Below are 15,822 nucleotides of genomic sequence, written 5' to 3' on the forward strand. Positions count from 1 at the left end.
TTTGGAATGCTTCAGTTTTTAAGAAAATACGAAATCGTTTTCCAGACTGGCTATACCATTTTGCATTCCCATTAGCAATGTAAGAAAGATCCGGTCACTCGGCATCCTTACAACCACTTGCTATTGTCAGTATTTTATACCTTAGCCATTCTAGAGGGTGTGTAGTGGCATCTCATCATGGATTTAATCTGCATTTCCCTAATGGCTAATGTTGCTGTTCCACTTTTCATGTGCTCATGGATGTTTTGTAAAGTGGATCAGTCAAGTAGGAAGACATTTTACCTGTGATTGGTCTTTTCTCTTCCATGGAGCAAAAAGTCGAGTTGTCTGGTCGTTACCAACAGTAATGATAAATTCTCCTTCTGGATCCCATGTTAGGTCTTGGACACCATCAAAGTGTCCTGAAATAACAATCTCTGGAGTCCACTCTCTCTGCAATGAAAGTGCTCATGACACATCAAAATGATCAAAGACCACCACTCAAAATTAAACCTGATAATGCCTTCATTCCTCAGGTCTGATATGGGAAAGACCTTAGCCCCCAAGCAAGGTGAAGAGCTAAGTAAACAAGATGGGAACTTAAAGTAATAGGATCTGTTTTCCAGTCAAGTATCAATATATTAGAACTTAAACATTCAAGCATGCGTTGTGTCCTTCAAAGCAGTAACCTTGGGAAAGTCCCCTCCATTCATCATTTATGACTGCCTCCTAGAACACTGCCTAACCTCTTTGTGCCTCAATTAACCCTTCTGTAAAAGAGCTACCTAGATCATACGTTTGTTACAAGAATTAGATGAATCTATATTTGTACAAGGCTGGCCCATACTAGATACTATGTGAGTATTTACCTGTCAAACTAAATAGTAGAGCACTGTGTAATGTGAGTCTGTAGATTCTGTGTGCCTGACCAACTTTCTTTATTAAGTGAAAAGAGCTGTAGGTGTAGAGGACAGAGGTTAAATCAAACATAGTTAGTCCACCTCCTGAGGGAACCTGCATCAGCAACCACATAAACAAACAGTGAAATGAAATACAGAAAATGTCATATGCCTGGTCCACAGAGCATCTTTTTCAAAAACTCAAGTGGTGGTAAAACTTGAACTTTAGAGGAAAATTATATTTGTATAAATAGCTAAAAGGTCATTCAAAGCCAAGTCTGATTAATATGGTCAGCTAAGCTATATTATTTTCTGGTCAAAAACATAAATAGGCTGGAACAAAGAAATGCTGTTAATTTCTTCTGTGACATAAAAATTGATTCTAAAGTTAGCACTAATGGGAGGTTCCAAAAAGTTCTGAACAAAGTGCAGCACTTTTGACTATGGGTACAGTCCTAAAGGGCAGTGTTTGTTTTTAGAAATCACCCCTGATTACAATAAATTTCCACTCTGGTGTGGGATGCTGACAATGGAGGAGGCTGTGCATGTGTGGGGGGAAGGGGAAAATGGGAACTCTGCATTTTCTACTCAGTTTTTCTGTAAACCTAAAATTTCTCTAAAAAATAAAGTCTAGGGACTTCCCTGGCGGTCCAGTGGTTAAGACTTCACCTTCCAATGCAGGGAGTGCGGGTTTGATCTCCGGTCGGGGAGCTAAGATCCCACACGCCTCTCAGCCAAAAAACCAAACCATAAAACAGAAGCAATATTGTAACAAATTCAATGAAAGACTTTAAAATCGGTCCTCATCAAAAAGCAAAAAAAAATATTTAAAATAAACAAAAGTCTATAAAAAATCACCCTAAATACTTGGTAAATAGCTATTATAAATATGAAGTCAAGTTACAAGCAAAAGTACAGTGAAATTCTGTCCTCTGGTTTGAGTTTCTCCCTACTTAACTGATGCTTTTTTCTATGAAGGCCCTCTGAAGACCAGCTGAAATACAGCTCAAAGGAGCTCTGAACAAAATTAAGGGACTTCCCTGGTGGTGCAGTGGTTGAGAATCCGCCTGCCAATGCAGAGGACACAGGTTCGAATCCTGGTCCAGGAAGATCCCACATGCCACGGAGCAACTAAGCCCGTGCACCACAACTATTGAGCCTGCGCTCTAGAGCCCGCAAGCCACAACTACCAAAGCCCGCGCTCTAGGGCCCATGCTCTGCAACAAGAGAAGCCACCATAGTGAGAAGGCCTGCACACCACAATGAAGAGTAGCCCCCGCGAGCCACAACTAGAGAAAGCCCGCACGCAGCTACGAAGACCCAACACAGCCAAAAATAAAGTAAAAAAAAAGAACAAAATTACATTTATCCTAAAAAATATCTTATTTACAAGTGTCATAGCCAATGGTTCCCTGGTTCATTTAACAGTAAAAACAGTCTTAAAGATCAACTCCAAATCGAAGATACAAGGGAAAAGTAAATCACTCCCTATACTGAGAATTCAAATCCTCCTACCTGACACAACTATTACAAAGCCCACAAAATAAAGGTCATGCAAATCCATGAATTTGTACTTAAGTACCACACACTAACCAATTGCACCACTGGGGCTCCATGAATTTTTACTTTGTAAGGGGAGCCATTAGATGCACATTCAAAATCTGCTAACTCACATTTTGCTCTATGTTCTGACTTCTTTGATTTATTTATTTAAAATATATAGTACCCAGTATGTACCAGGCCCTACTTCTCATACTATACCAATATTAATTCATTTTAGTATAATAAAAATCCTCTGAGTAGGTGCTATTACTGTCCACATTTTACTGATGAGGAACCTGAGACAAAAGTTCAGTAATGACCTCAAAAACACAGCTAGTAAGTGCTAGGGCCAAGATCCGTGTGCTCCTACCCACTTTTCCTGCTATCTCATTTCCCCAAACCCAAAAAAGCAGATCAGAAGCAAATTAGAAAGAAGAGATTGGAATAATGCTGAGAGGCAGCTAAATGATTAGAGGAAGATTACCCCTCTCTGAGAAGAGACTAAAAACTATAAGATCTAGAACAGCCCAATATTCGGAGGACTATTTAGAATTACACATATCAAGAGCCCCTGAGAGAATTAATATATTCTGTCATAAAATAACAGGTGCTTCTAATGCCCTTGTGTCAGTCATTCATTCAATAATTATCAATGGAGTACCTAGCTATCCAACAGGAAAATAATCAAATTATGTTATTTTTAAGAAGACAAAGAGGGACTTCCCTGGTGGCGCAGTGGTTAAGAATCTACCTGCCAATGCAGGGGACATGGGTTCGAGCCCTGGTCCGGGAAGATCCCACATGCCACGGAGCAACTAAGCACGTGCACCACAACTACTGAGCCTGCACTCTAGAGCCTGTGAGCCACAACTACTGAGCCCGTGAGCCACAACTACTGAAGCCTGCGTGCCTAGAGCCCGTACTCCACAACAAGAGAAGCCACCGCAATGAGAAGCCCGTGCACCACAACGAAGAGTAGCCCCCACTCGCAGCAACTAGAGAAAGCCTGTGCACAGCAACGAAGATCCAACACAACCAAAAATAAATTAATTAATTAAAAAAGAAAAAAGAAAATTAATTTTAAAAAAGACAAAGAAATTATACATTTTAGGAAAAACTCCTACCACAAAATGTATATAGCTTTAATGGAGAGCTTAAAATTTATACAGCTTAAACTTCCCTTACGTAAGTTTACCTACCTGCAAATTTCAGTATCTCAACAATGCTGGACAACTGAATTTTATTCATAGAAAAGCATGAGTTTCTTAACTAATATAACTACAGAATAAATTTACATAAAGAAGTGATGTCACCTGAACTTAAATGCCTCTACTATGCTTCTGTAGAGTGTTATACGTAAAACAACACTGTTTTCCTAGGTTTCACGTAGGATTCACTTTATCTAATCAGAAATGATTTAAAAGCACTTTTCTTACTGGGTTAGTGGCATTCTGTTTCCAAAGGTGCAGTGCCCCGTGGAAAGCATGAGCAATGATCATGGAGCCATCTTCACTGAACTGGCAATCATAAAATCCCAGGGTATTGCCACCTACTTCTCCTACTCGAACCTATTCAACAATAGACGAAAAACAATTCAGAACCAATTTCTCACAACAGAAATCACTCATTCCAGAGATTATGTTCTCACTTATTTAACGTACACAGAGAGCAAATATTTGCAGCTCTAGGAATACAGACTTGGGATTTATTGTCTAATAAACCCAGTTTTCTGTTCCTTAAGTATTCACATTTTACCTGTTCCAGCCAAACGCCTGACTCTTCATCTGGAGCCCAAAGAATCATGGTTTTATCCATTGAGGCAGACAACAATCTCACTGGCTGTTGCAGAACACCATCTAAAGAAAAAAAAAAAAAACTAATGCCTTTAGGTGATCAACAAGCATCCTGTTTGTAGATTACCAGAAAAACACAACATGGGTACTATAAGAACATTCACTGTTGCACTGCAATAGCAAAACATTGGAAACAACACAAAAGTCTATCAGTAGAAGACCAGATAAACAAATTGTGGTAATATTTAGACAATGAAATGTTATACTGCAATAAAAATAAGTAAATTAGAGTTACATGAATCCAAACCATGTTAAGCTAAAAAGGTCGTATGAGGACAAAGGCATATTGATATCAAGTTTTAATAGCTGTAAAACAATACTGTTTATGGTTACACAAATGTGCAGTAAAAGTATAAAAATATGCATGGGAATAATATACACTGAATTCAGCCTCAAGGGAAGGATGAAGGGGAAAAGGTGCAGGAAAAACTATACAGGGATTCCCCAGTTTCTATAATATTTAATTTATCTTTTTTTAACTGCAGCAAATATAGCATAATATAATAAAAGCTGGATGGTGTTACCTGAGCATTAATTATTGCTATTCTCTATTGTTGTCTTGGGGAAGGGGCTGGGGGAAGAACATGAGGCTGCTGCCGTGCGCACCTCTACACCCCAGCATCAGTCGTCACTCCGTAAACAGAAGTTAAGGGCAAAAGAAAGAGTGGGAAGTCTTTACTTTTTCATAAATGATGTATCTTGGTATTACCAACTTTATATTTCCAAGGGTAAAGGTTCCAGTGAAGCTGGCTTGAAAGTTAACTTCTCTTAAATCCCATAAGGACTAGGTAAAAACTTTAAAGAAAAAAAGTTAAAAGGCATATGGCAGTTATGGCATCATGGCAGGAAGCATACTTTTCCCTCTTAGAAATACAATTTTCAACAGAATTGAGTGTCTAGCAGAACAGGGCTGCAGTATTACACTTTGCCAACTTGAAACTGTCTTATAGTTGATATTTCTAATTACACTCAAAAAATATCCTCTACTTCATTTGTTCAGCTTAAAATTCTGTAAGTGAGATTGTACTGAAATGACAGCTTTGTGTATGTTTTTCTTCCTACCTTTGTAAAATGAAGGCTGCCAATGAACTGCATTTACCCAGTTTTCATGACCAGCCAGCACAGTCTCCAGAGTAACTGCAAATGCTATTTTAATACCTGTAACAACAACAAAAGGATTCTTTCCACAAAGCTCTTCTAAAAATAACATTTTCAAAACCAGCTCAGTTGTACAATTACATCCAAAGAAAAAAAATCAGAACAGAACATGATTTATTTGCAACAAAAAGCATTCATTCTAAATTTCATTAACTTTACCCACTGTTCATAACTACAGGAGAAAAAAGTTCTAAAGATATATAAATTTTTTTTACATTTTCACTACCTAGTCACCATAAAAATTAAGGAATATGTTCTATTTTAAATTTTCAGGGATACTCTTACACTGCAATTAAAAAACAAAAACAGGGAATTCCCTGGCGGTCCAGTCAGTGGGACTCCACACTTTCACTGCCAAGGGCCCAGGTTCAGTTCCTGGTCGGGGAGCTAAGATCCTGCAAACCACACAGTGCGGCCAAAAAAACAAAAAAGACTCAAAAAAAGCAAAAACAGACATGCCAGCCTCCTTGCTATCCTCACTCATTTTGTGTAATAGTCTAAAGTACCATTTTAAAAAAAAACCTAAGATAAATGCAGAAATAAAGGAAGTCAAATCAGTACTGTGACCTTTCAAACAAAATAATTAATGAAAATATCACAAAAATGTTCATATTTGGAAATAGCTACTCACAATATGCTGATTATAGTATTTCTTGGTTCTCTCCAGAAATCTGTTACCAAATCTCAACTCCAATGGGCTTTACAACCAAGAAGAGTAATGACAAAGAAGAATATTCCTGGATGAAATGTTTACTGAGGACTTATTTTATAATTTAGATACACATCCAAAAATATCTCCTTCAAATACAACATCCCAACAGGATCTACCATGGAGGATTATTGTTCTGATGCCAGATAGTAAGAAAATCAGAATTATATATACTACTCAAATACAGGGATTTAGTTGTCTCTGATGAATATCCTCCAAAAAAGGTATGAATAATTCACATTAACCCTTTAGATCTTCCTATGCTAAAACTGCAAATTAAGTAATATTTTACAAACTAATTTATTGAGAAAATAACATTATTTTCAGCAATTTAAAAAAATCTCACTAACATGGTTCAGAAAGAAAATAAGTTTCATATATGAAAAATGACTTACCCTCATAAAAATAAAAAAGGAAAATTTCTTTATTTTCAGAAAGAAAATAAGTTTCATATATGAAAAATGACTTACCCTCATAAAAATAAAAAAGGAAAAATGCATATATCAGTTTCAGCTAGGGATCCGATACTTCTGAAAACCTAACCTTCGGGCTTCCCTGGTGGCGCAGTGGTTGAGAGTCCGCCTGCCAATGCAGGGGACACGGATTCGTGCCCTGGTCCGGGAAGATCTCACATGCCGCGGAGCGGCTGGGCCCGTTGAGCCATGGCCGCTGAGCCTGCGCGTCTAGAGCCTGTTCTCCGCAACGGGAAAGGCCACAACAGAGGCCTGCGTACCACAAAAAAAAAAAAAAAAAAAAAACAACCTAACCTTCACATATGTGTGTAGTGAAACATAAGTAAATCAGCTAGGAAACCTGAGTATTATTAAATCAAATATTTTCATTATTACTCACTTTCATTTTCTATAGTAAAAGTATTTTCTTTCAGTCTTATATTATCATCTTCCTGAGTTTCTAAAAATGTCGATTTTATATACAGCCTCCATATGCGTATCAGGCAATCTTGTGAACAGCTTGCTAGGAAAAGATCTCTACCTAATTAAGAAAACAAATTTTATTACTTTTAAAACATTCTATTCTTAAATTTAAGTATGAGTTTTTCTTCTACAATATACACATTTCTAGATTTCCTGAAAAAATTAGACTTTGCTTCCTTATCCTTCATTCATTTGACCTATATTCATTTTCAATAACACTGACAAATATAGACAATGCTAATAAATGGTTATAATATGTGGTATTCCTATACAATCTATTAATTTCTAAAAAGAACTTCTCAAGAATGTCTGCATGTGTAACAACTAGTGTCCTCTTATAAACATCAACTTGTTTCATCCTCTACCAACCCAACTAATAGTTAATACAAGGGATAAGTATCCTCTTTTCTAATCGGGCCAATAGGAAAATGTTACATACGAAGAAAATTTTTAATTAAAACATACACAGGGGACTTCTCTGGTGGTGCAGTGGTTAAGACTCCACACTCCCAATGCAGGGGGCCCGGGTTCAATCCCTTCTCAGGGAACTAGATCCCACATGCATGCCGCAACTAAGGAGCCGACAAGCCACAACTAAGGAGCCCGCCTGCTGCAACTAAGACCCGGCACCACCGAATAAATAAATAAATAAATAAATAAGAGGTTGCTTTGAAATTACACATACTTGTCCCCATTATATGTACTTTAGCAAAATTTCATACTGACCAAAGGCTGCCCATTCCACGCCTCTTATCCAATCCTCATGTCCAGATAGAAAAAGCACTTTCTGAAACTGGTAAGATAACAAAAATCATAGGACTTGATGTAAGAATTTAATATTTTCATGTACATCAGTGACTTAATTTGGTCCCAGCCAGTCTGACTGCATTGCTTTTTTTTTTTACTGGGAACACTATCTGATCAGACATCAGATAGAGCTCTCATTTGGGAATGAAAAATCTCATAATCATCCAAATTTAACTGAGCAATCCTGAGCAGATAATATCTGTAGTTCTCAAATACACTAAACATTCACAAGGTAAAATGACATATGCTGTGGACACAATATAGAAAAAAGCTGGGTGGTTGAACATTCACAGTCATTTTTAACTTTCTTATAAAATGCAAAGAAACAAATACCTCTGTTATTAACTAAACAAGCCTAGAGTTAACCAACCCTCTTTCTGAAACTTCCCTCTAGTTTAACCACTCAAAGAATAGGTAAAGCTCAGAAGGACAAATAACCACTGCTAGGGAAGACAAAACACTACTACAGCATCTTCCTTCTCTTCTTCCCCACCTAACGACCTGTTTCCCCCAACGCCTCTGGACCTGGTAGCCAAAGCAGCAGCAGTATACCTGGTGTTCAAAGAGTGCAAAACTGTTTAATGGAAGACTGCCAGAAAAGATTCTCCTATTGGATTATTTAGATTGGAACATCCCCAAAATCCTATAATCTAGAATAATCTGTATTAAGATATGTAATTAAGCAGAACATAATTCTAGCCTCTTAAGAAACATCATTAATTACCTGATCTTTCTGTTGAACAAATAAGTGAATTTTGCAGTCATCATCGCCACATGCTAATATTGGTACTGGTGGGGGGAAAAGAGGCATTGCTGTAAGTATTCCATCGTATGTTATGACCATCACCTATGCTGGATTCTAAGCTCTAGGTAAAGAATCCTGACTCCTGCTTCCCACACCACTGAACAAATAAATTGAAAGTGCTCAATAAACATCTTTAGGAATAAAATGAATATTCTAAAATGTTCCATTAAATGGTTACTCGGCAAAGAATGACTATTAACTGAGAATCCTTTCCTTTATTCTGTGTTATTTACGATAGAAGGAGCACTAAAAAGAGAAGCTCGAGAGCAAGCTGGGAGCATTTAACTATGTCAGCCAGAAGACTAACAGGAAACGTTGTTAGCCCAAGTGAATAATAAAATTTCCGGGAAAGCTACTATGAGCCCAGCATCAGGGCTACTGTACAAAGATTTAAGGGTATGTTTGTTACTTTGAGGACCCTACATTTTGAGAATTTGATAGTAAAACAAAATCCATGAAGTAATTAAAAACAAAATAAAAGAGCATATAATTAACTATGTGGATAAAAAGTTATGAAAGGTGTAACTGTAAAATTAGTTTTCTTTAAATCAACGTAAAAAAAAAAAAAGCCAAAAACTCCAGTCACTTGGCCTCAAGGTAGATGCAAAGAAATCAAATTCTATGTAATGAAACCAGAATGCGCGTAGTTCCTCCTCCTGGGGAGCCCTCGCACAAAGTGGAACGTCACGTGAGACCACAGAGTCGCAGCTCCTGCTGCAAAGGGCAAAAGAGCCTGGAGGCTTCCAGGCCTGGCCTCTCCCCACCAGGTCTGTCCTCCAGGTAACTGAGGAGGCACAAGACTGTCTGACTTGCATTGGCCATCATCTTTGTGGAGGATAATCAAAGATAGGTACAGACGGGTTTCACAGCAAAAGGGGAATTTTTTCTTTGGAGATTTTAAGTGGTCTTAGGCAAACTGTCATTACACAGGGTGCTGTCATTACGCAGGGTGCTGTCATTACGTAGGGTGCTGTCATTATGCAGGTGCAGGGGCTGTCAGCTTGACAGAAATACTCATATGATCCATGTTCAGTACTTTTCTCAACTTATCCCAGACCTTCACCTTCTACAGAGCTAGGTAATTTTCCCAAATTACATCTATATACATCGACAGTATATTTGATAAATAGCAGTACCAATCTTGAGTACATATTGAGTCACTTAAATTTTTAACTGCTACTAAAGTTTCTAATAGCCACCCCCCTTAACCCCCTTTGACCTTATGTTTTATACACAGGTCATTTGAATACTGAGAACAAAAGTATGTTATCCATGTCTCAACTTGTTTCCTGAAAACATTTAGACACAAAATTGAGATCCAGTATGTTTTTTAGGTTCTGGTTGTATGGGGATATAAAAATACATTCCTCTTTCAATATACACTTAGCAGGATACTCACCATCAGTATTAGGCAAAAAAGACAAGCAGAGAGCCAGAGTGAATCCATTTCCAAAGTCCAAGGTCTGAAGGCATGTCACTAGGAAATAATAAAACACATCACGAACAACTAACTCTGAGTGTATCCAACCTTAGAGGTTGGGTAGCATCATCAGATGTCAGCAGGGAGATGAGAGAAGTCAGTCCTGAGCCCCCAGGGATGATGGGAATTTAAATGGCCAATTTCTAACAAGGTTACAGAGAACAAAAAGACATACGAAAAGACTTTGAAGGAATTTACATTATCAAACAGTTTGGTAAAGAGGAATTACGGAAAAGTGCAAAAGAAACAAACATGTAGATTAGAATTCTAATATTTTTAAAACAGCTTGAAAGACTGAAAAATTATATGAATGCTCTTCTAAGTTGTCCTTCATATGGTAATTAAATTACTTAATTTCATTTGTTTGGATCACAATGTCTCTAAACTTACCTTCAGAACCCTGTTTAGACCAGACTCGAATAGTAGAATCAGAAGCTGCAGACACTATCAGTGTATGTAATGCAACATCCGATGCCCTCCTCTGGTAAACAGCATGCACTGCATAAACAGGTCCTTCATGACCATGGAGGTGGACTGCTTTTAAAAGCTGAATCACAAAGAATAACAAAAGCATTATGATAAAAAAGGAATTATCAGTTTCACCTGTATTTAACTAGAATCAGAGGATTAAAGGTACTGTTAAAATGCCTGATCCAGAAGTAAGTCCTCTCAACTGAGAAGAATGTAAACGTTTGAGAATCCTGCCTGATCATATTAACTATACACAAAATGTGCACACCCTTTGACACAGCAATCTCACATCTGAGAATCTACTCTGAGAGAGCAGTACTAGTTTAACAAGTAATAAAAGACAAATGCAGAAGGACATTCATCACACACCCTTTAGGAAAACTTCAATCAACCTGTAAGTATTAATAGGAAACTGATTAAATAATTGTAGACGTATTCTAAGCCAACAAAAAGGATAATGCATGTTTATTACCATGGAAAGACATGCATGACTTTGACATTTTTGAAGAATATAGGCCAGCTTTGTGGACTGTCCCTCCTCTCGGATTAGTCTGATATTTCCTCATGAACACTCAGGGTGTACATTCTGACGTCACCACTACATAACTGCATCACATCAGGAGGCACACAATGTCAGTCTGTCTCACTTTTAGTAAAATTAACCCTGATATTTTAGTAGAGGTAGTATCTGCCATGCTTTTTCACTGTGAAATTAATTTTTTTTTTTGGTGGTAATATGTGAGATTATACTTTGGGACTGAGTAAATACTCTATTTTCCATCAAACTTTTACCAAGTTATGTTTAGCATCCACTCATAATACTTACCTGTCAGAGTTACAAAATGGAAAAATGACAAAAAGAACTGGGAAATCCCATCTGTTCATCAAGTCTTCTAGCTTGCCATGCAAGATTATTCCCTGCAGCAGCATTTCTATTTTGGATCTACTTTTTTAGAGTTCCAAATATGTGAGATTCTACCACTTCCTTTGAGACGTACCTTTTGTAAACTGTTGTCTGCTGAAACACAGGTGGCTCTTAAATGTCTCCTCAATTATTTTCCCAATTAGTTAAGCAGAACTCTGCCACTCAAGAAGGTAATTGATAGTTACATATAAGGGGGTCTGTACACTAACTTCCTGTAATTAACCTTTGGCTTCTCTGAAAAAAACACTTTTTAAAACTCAAGTACAATAAAGTCACTTTCATGTATAATTATACACACATAACCAGAGATCTGGAACAATGTTCATTAGAATGTTAACTGTTGAAATTTTGTATCTTTTTCCTTCTTCCTATTTTTCTGTATTTAAACTTTACATGAGTCTGTATCATTACCCCTTGAAACATTAAATCTATGGAAAAACTCACTTCACATCCTTTTTTTTCTATTTTATTTTTTTAAAAATTGAAGTATAGTTGATTTACAATGTTGCATTGTGTTAGTTCATGGTGTAGTTATATATATATATACACACACACGTATTCTTTTTCATTATGGTTTATTACAGGATATTGAATATAGTTCCCTGCGCTATGCAGTAGGACGTTGTTGTTTATCTATTTTATATATTAGTAGTTTGTATCTGCTAATCCCAAACTCCTAATTTATCCCCACTCCCACCCCCTTTCCCCTTTAGTAACCATAAGTTTGTTTTCTATGTCACTTCACATCTTTTAAGCAGGGTTGTATTTCAACCATTAGAGAATCTTAAAAGCTCAAACAAAACAAATCTCTCAAGTTCACCAGCTTTTAAAAAAACGATGCCCACTGTTCGGAGACTCAAATCTCTCATTATACCAGCATAGAATTATTTCCTTTTATCAGAAGTCAAGATGTAGTGAACACCTGTGTGCATGGAAATGCATACCAGAAGGAAGCTTTAAGCCTCTAAGGTTATAATATGTGACTTCTTCCCCCAAATCCTCTTATTCCCTTCATCCCTCTTTTATGCCTTTCATCCTCCTCCCTGTTTGGCCTCACATTCTACTTTCCCGTCCGTCTCTAAGTTCGCTGTCTGCCATCAGATACTCAGCCTGCAATCCTCTCTACTGACAGAAGCGTAGGGCAGCACTGAGGAAAGAGTCTTGCAAATCTCAACTCAAGGTCTCAAAAATGAGTGCTCAAATGGCTCTCTCTGGATTCCTCTGCCAAGGTAAATCCAAACAGGAGCTGCTTTGCTACACAACCATTAGAACTCTCATTCAAGTCTAAGTGACCCCACAATCCCCTCCTCCACACCTGCCCCCTGTCTCTGGCTGGCAATACAAGTAACATGTTAACAACTGAATTCCACATCTTCCCTCTAACTTGCCTATTTTGCTTTGTAAAAGTATCTTTCTTCCAGAGCCCTGAGCCAGAATCCCACTCTTTTTGATTTCTCACTCCTCTACCCAATAGCTCCCTACTCCTTCGACAACTATCTAGTCAATGCCAAAATCATTTTCCTTCAAAAATATATCCCATATCTCTTCCTTCATATTTTTTTCCTATCCTAATTTGGCACACTCCTGTCATTCATCTTCTTCGGTATTCATACTCCACTGGTTAGAAATCCTCAATGACTTCCAAATGCCTGCCAATAAAAAACAAACTCTTGAAGCAAGTATTCAAATTCTCACGAGATCTTCTCCTTCTCTACTTCTCTAATATTACAGCCCATAAGTGTTATCTAGAAACATTTCCAAAACTATGTTCCTCAAAGTTACAAGGGATACTAAAAGATCTGAAGAAAAAAAAAAATCAGACTTGAAGTTAAGTTTAGGAAATATTAGTTAAACAAAGATAAGCAGGTTTTTCCATATCAGAACTTTTCAGAGTCTTCACTATGCTCACAGGCATTATGATTCTCTAAGAGAAGTATATGATATGCATTGTTTCCCAAACTTGACTGGCCACAATCAATAACTGAGAGATGAATAATTCTCTGAACAAGCTCTGGAAAGCCCTGCCCTTAAAACATCTTAGGCTTTGGTTAACACTGGATACTTCTGAGCAAATGGTCACCTTTCTTACCTGCACTTTGATTCATATATTTTCCCTACCTGGAACCCTCACCACTTTAATGTTTCCTAAGGAAATCATCTCACACTATCAGACCTAACCGAAAGGCCACCTCTTAAATCTCTAGTGAACTTCCACAGCAGCATGGTTGTGGTACAGCAAGTGAAATCACCCACCCAGAGCCACCTTTGTACTTCAGTTATTCAAGTGCATTTTGCTTTCAAAACTATGTACACGATTCATGAATAGGATTCTGCCTCATCTACTACACCTTCCGCATGGCAAATGTTCAAACATATGATGCACTAACTTTACATTTTTAATCTTTGCTTGTGACTAGAAACAACCTAAATGTCTATCAGTAGAGGTCCATACACACCCAGTATTGCATATTATAACATCACTCAGAATTATGTAAATCTATACCCACGTGATAACTGCTGTCCTACGCACAGAGCAGTATTAATTTTTGCTACCAATGAAAACAAGACAAACATACCCTGTAAGAGCAGTCTGAAAATTATTCCAAATGATGAGAAATTCACGGAAATGACTGACAGCATATGAATACAGAAGATTACAGGGAAGGGTACAAGGCCTGTGAAGTATGGAATATACAGGATCTGGATTACTGACAAGCAAGAATGAGGAAACTTCATAAAGGAAGAACACAGTAGAAATGAGGGAAAAGACTGAAAATAAAAGTAGATAAAACAGTCATTTCTTATAACCATAAACATGTCTACCCACCTGATTATTCTCTGTTTCCCAGTGAATCACTTGATTATCAGATCCTCCAGAAACTAATTCAGTAGAAGGAGCTGAAAAAAAATCATACCTCAGTAAACATTTTAATTCTTTTCCAGCTATTTTGAAAAATTTCAAAGCTATAGAAAAGATAAAAGAAAACTCATATACCTTTACCTAGCTTCACCAACTGTTTAGATTTTGCCATATTTGCTCAATTATCTTGCTCTATGTACACACACACACCCTTTTTGTTTTTGACAAACGATTTAAAAATAAGTTGGAGGGACTTCCCTGGTGGCGCAGTGGTTAAGAATCTGCCTGCCAATGCGGGGGGATGTGGGTTCGAGTCCTGGTCCAGGAAGATCCCACATGCCGCGGAGCAACTAAGCCAGTGTGCCACATCTACTGAACTTGTGCTCTAGAGCCTGCGAGCCACAACTACTGAGCCCACATGCCACAGCTACTGAGCTTGCGTGCCACAACTACTGAAGCCTGCCTGCCACAGCTACTGAAGCCCACGCACCTGGAGCCCGTGCTCCACAACAAGAGAAGCCACCACAATGAGAAGCCCACGCACCGCAACAAAGAGTAGCCCCTGCTCGCCACAACTAGAGGAAGCCCGCGTGCAGCAACCAAGACCCAACGCAGCCAAAAACAAATAGATAAAATAAATAAATTTACAAACAAACAAACAAAAATAAGTTGGAGACATGATGACCTCTGATCCTTAAATATTTTACCATTTTTCCCAAGAACTGGAACATTCTCCTGCATTACCACAATACAATTATCACATTCAACAATTTTAACACTGATACAGTATTGTTATGTAATACATAATCCATCTTAAAATTTCCCCAAATTGTCCCAGTAATGTATTTTATAACTTTTTTTTAAGTTAGAATCTAAGGACCACACATTGTGCATTTGGCTGTCACATCTTTTTAGTCTCCTTTAATCTTGAATAGTTTCCCAGTTCCCTCCTTTTTTGTGACAATGAGAGTCCAGGCCAGTTGTTTTGCAGAATGTCCCTCAATCTGGATATGTCTGGTTGTTTCCTCATAAGATTCAGGCTAAACACTTTTGACAGAAATAACACATATGAGACATTACAGTCAGCTGCTGCTATCAAGTAGTACATGACGTATTTTTGAGATCACATTTCAAAATACCTCTTTTAAACATTTACAACTTTTTGTTGAAGACAGAAGAGAAAGGGAGTAAGAACCAAAAAAGGGGGAAATAATCTAACATAATTTTGGTTTGGATTTTGCATCCATTTGCTTCTTCTGGCTTATGTCTAGATAGTTAGGTTAAGAAGCTGGGGAACTGTCTAAAGAACATTACATTTATACTCAGAAGTCCCAGGTTCACGTCCTAAGCCTGCTGCCGGCCAGCTGTGATCTTGGACTTTAATTTCTTCATGTGTCAC

General features: G+C 37.7%; 1 protein-coding gene across 3 annotated transcripts in view; it reads right to left on the reverse strand.

Moving 5' to 3' along the window:
• Positions 1-15,822, reverse strand: part of ELP2 (elongator acetyltransferase complex subunit 2) — a 44,013-nt gene that overhangs the window by 23,192 nt on the left and 4,999 nt on the right. The window contains exons 3-13 of one of the 3 annotated variants that reach the window (XM_067699316.1): positions 14,391-14,461; positions 10,558-10,714; positions 10,087-10,164; positions 9,274-9,471; positions 8,607-8,671; positions 7,802-7,868; positions 6,993-7,133; positions 5,336-5,431; positions 4,176-4,276; positions 3,857-3,988; positions 283-432 (exon numbers count right to left, since the gene is read on the reverse strand). In XM_067699316.1, coding sequence (XP_067555417.1) covers positions 283-432; positions 3,857-3,988; positions 4,176-4,276; positions 5,336-5,431; positions 6,993-7,133; positions 7,802-7,868; positions 8,607-8,671; positions 9,274-9,471; positions 10,087-10,164; positions 10,558-10,714; positions 14,391-14,461 — 1,256 coding nt within the window. The remainder of the gene's footprint in view (positions 1-282; positions 433-3,856; positions 3,989-4,175; positions 4,277-5,335; positions 5,432-6,992; positions 7,134-7,801; positions 7,869-8,606; positions 8,672-9,273; positions 9,472-10,086; positions 10,165-10,557; positions 10,715-14,390; positions 14,462-15,822) is intronic. The other 2 variants (XM_067699314.1, XM_067699315.1) reach the window with 2 other exon arrangements.

The sequence above is a fragment of the Pseudorca crassidens genome, chromosome 12 (genome assembly GCF_039906515.1).
Source record: "Pseudorca crassidens isolate mPseCra1 chromosome 12, mPseCra1.hap1, whole genome shotgun sequence".
NCBI lineage: Eukaryota > Metazoa > Chordata > Mammalia > Artiodactyla > Delphinidae > Pseudorca > Pseudorca crassidens.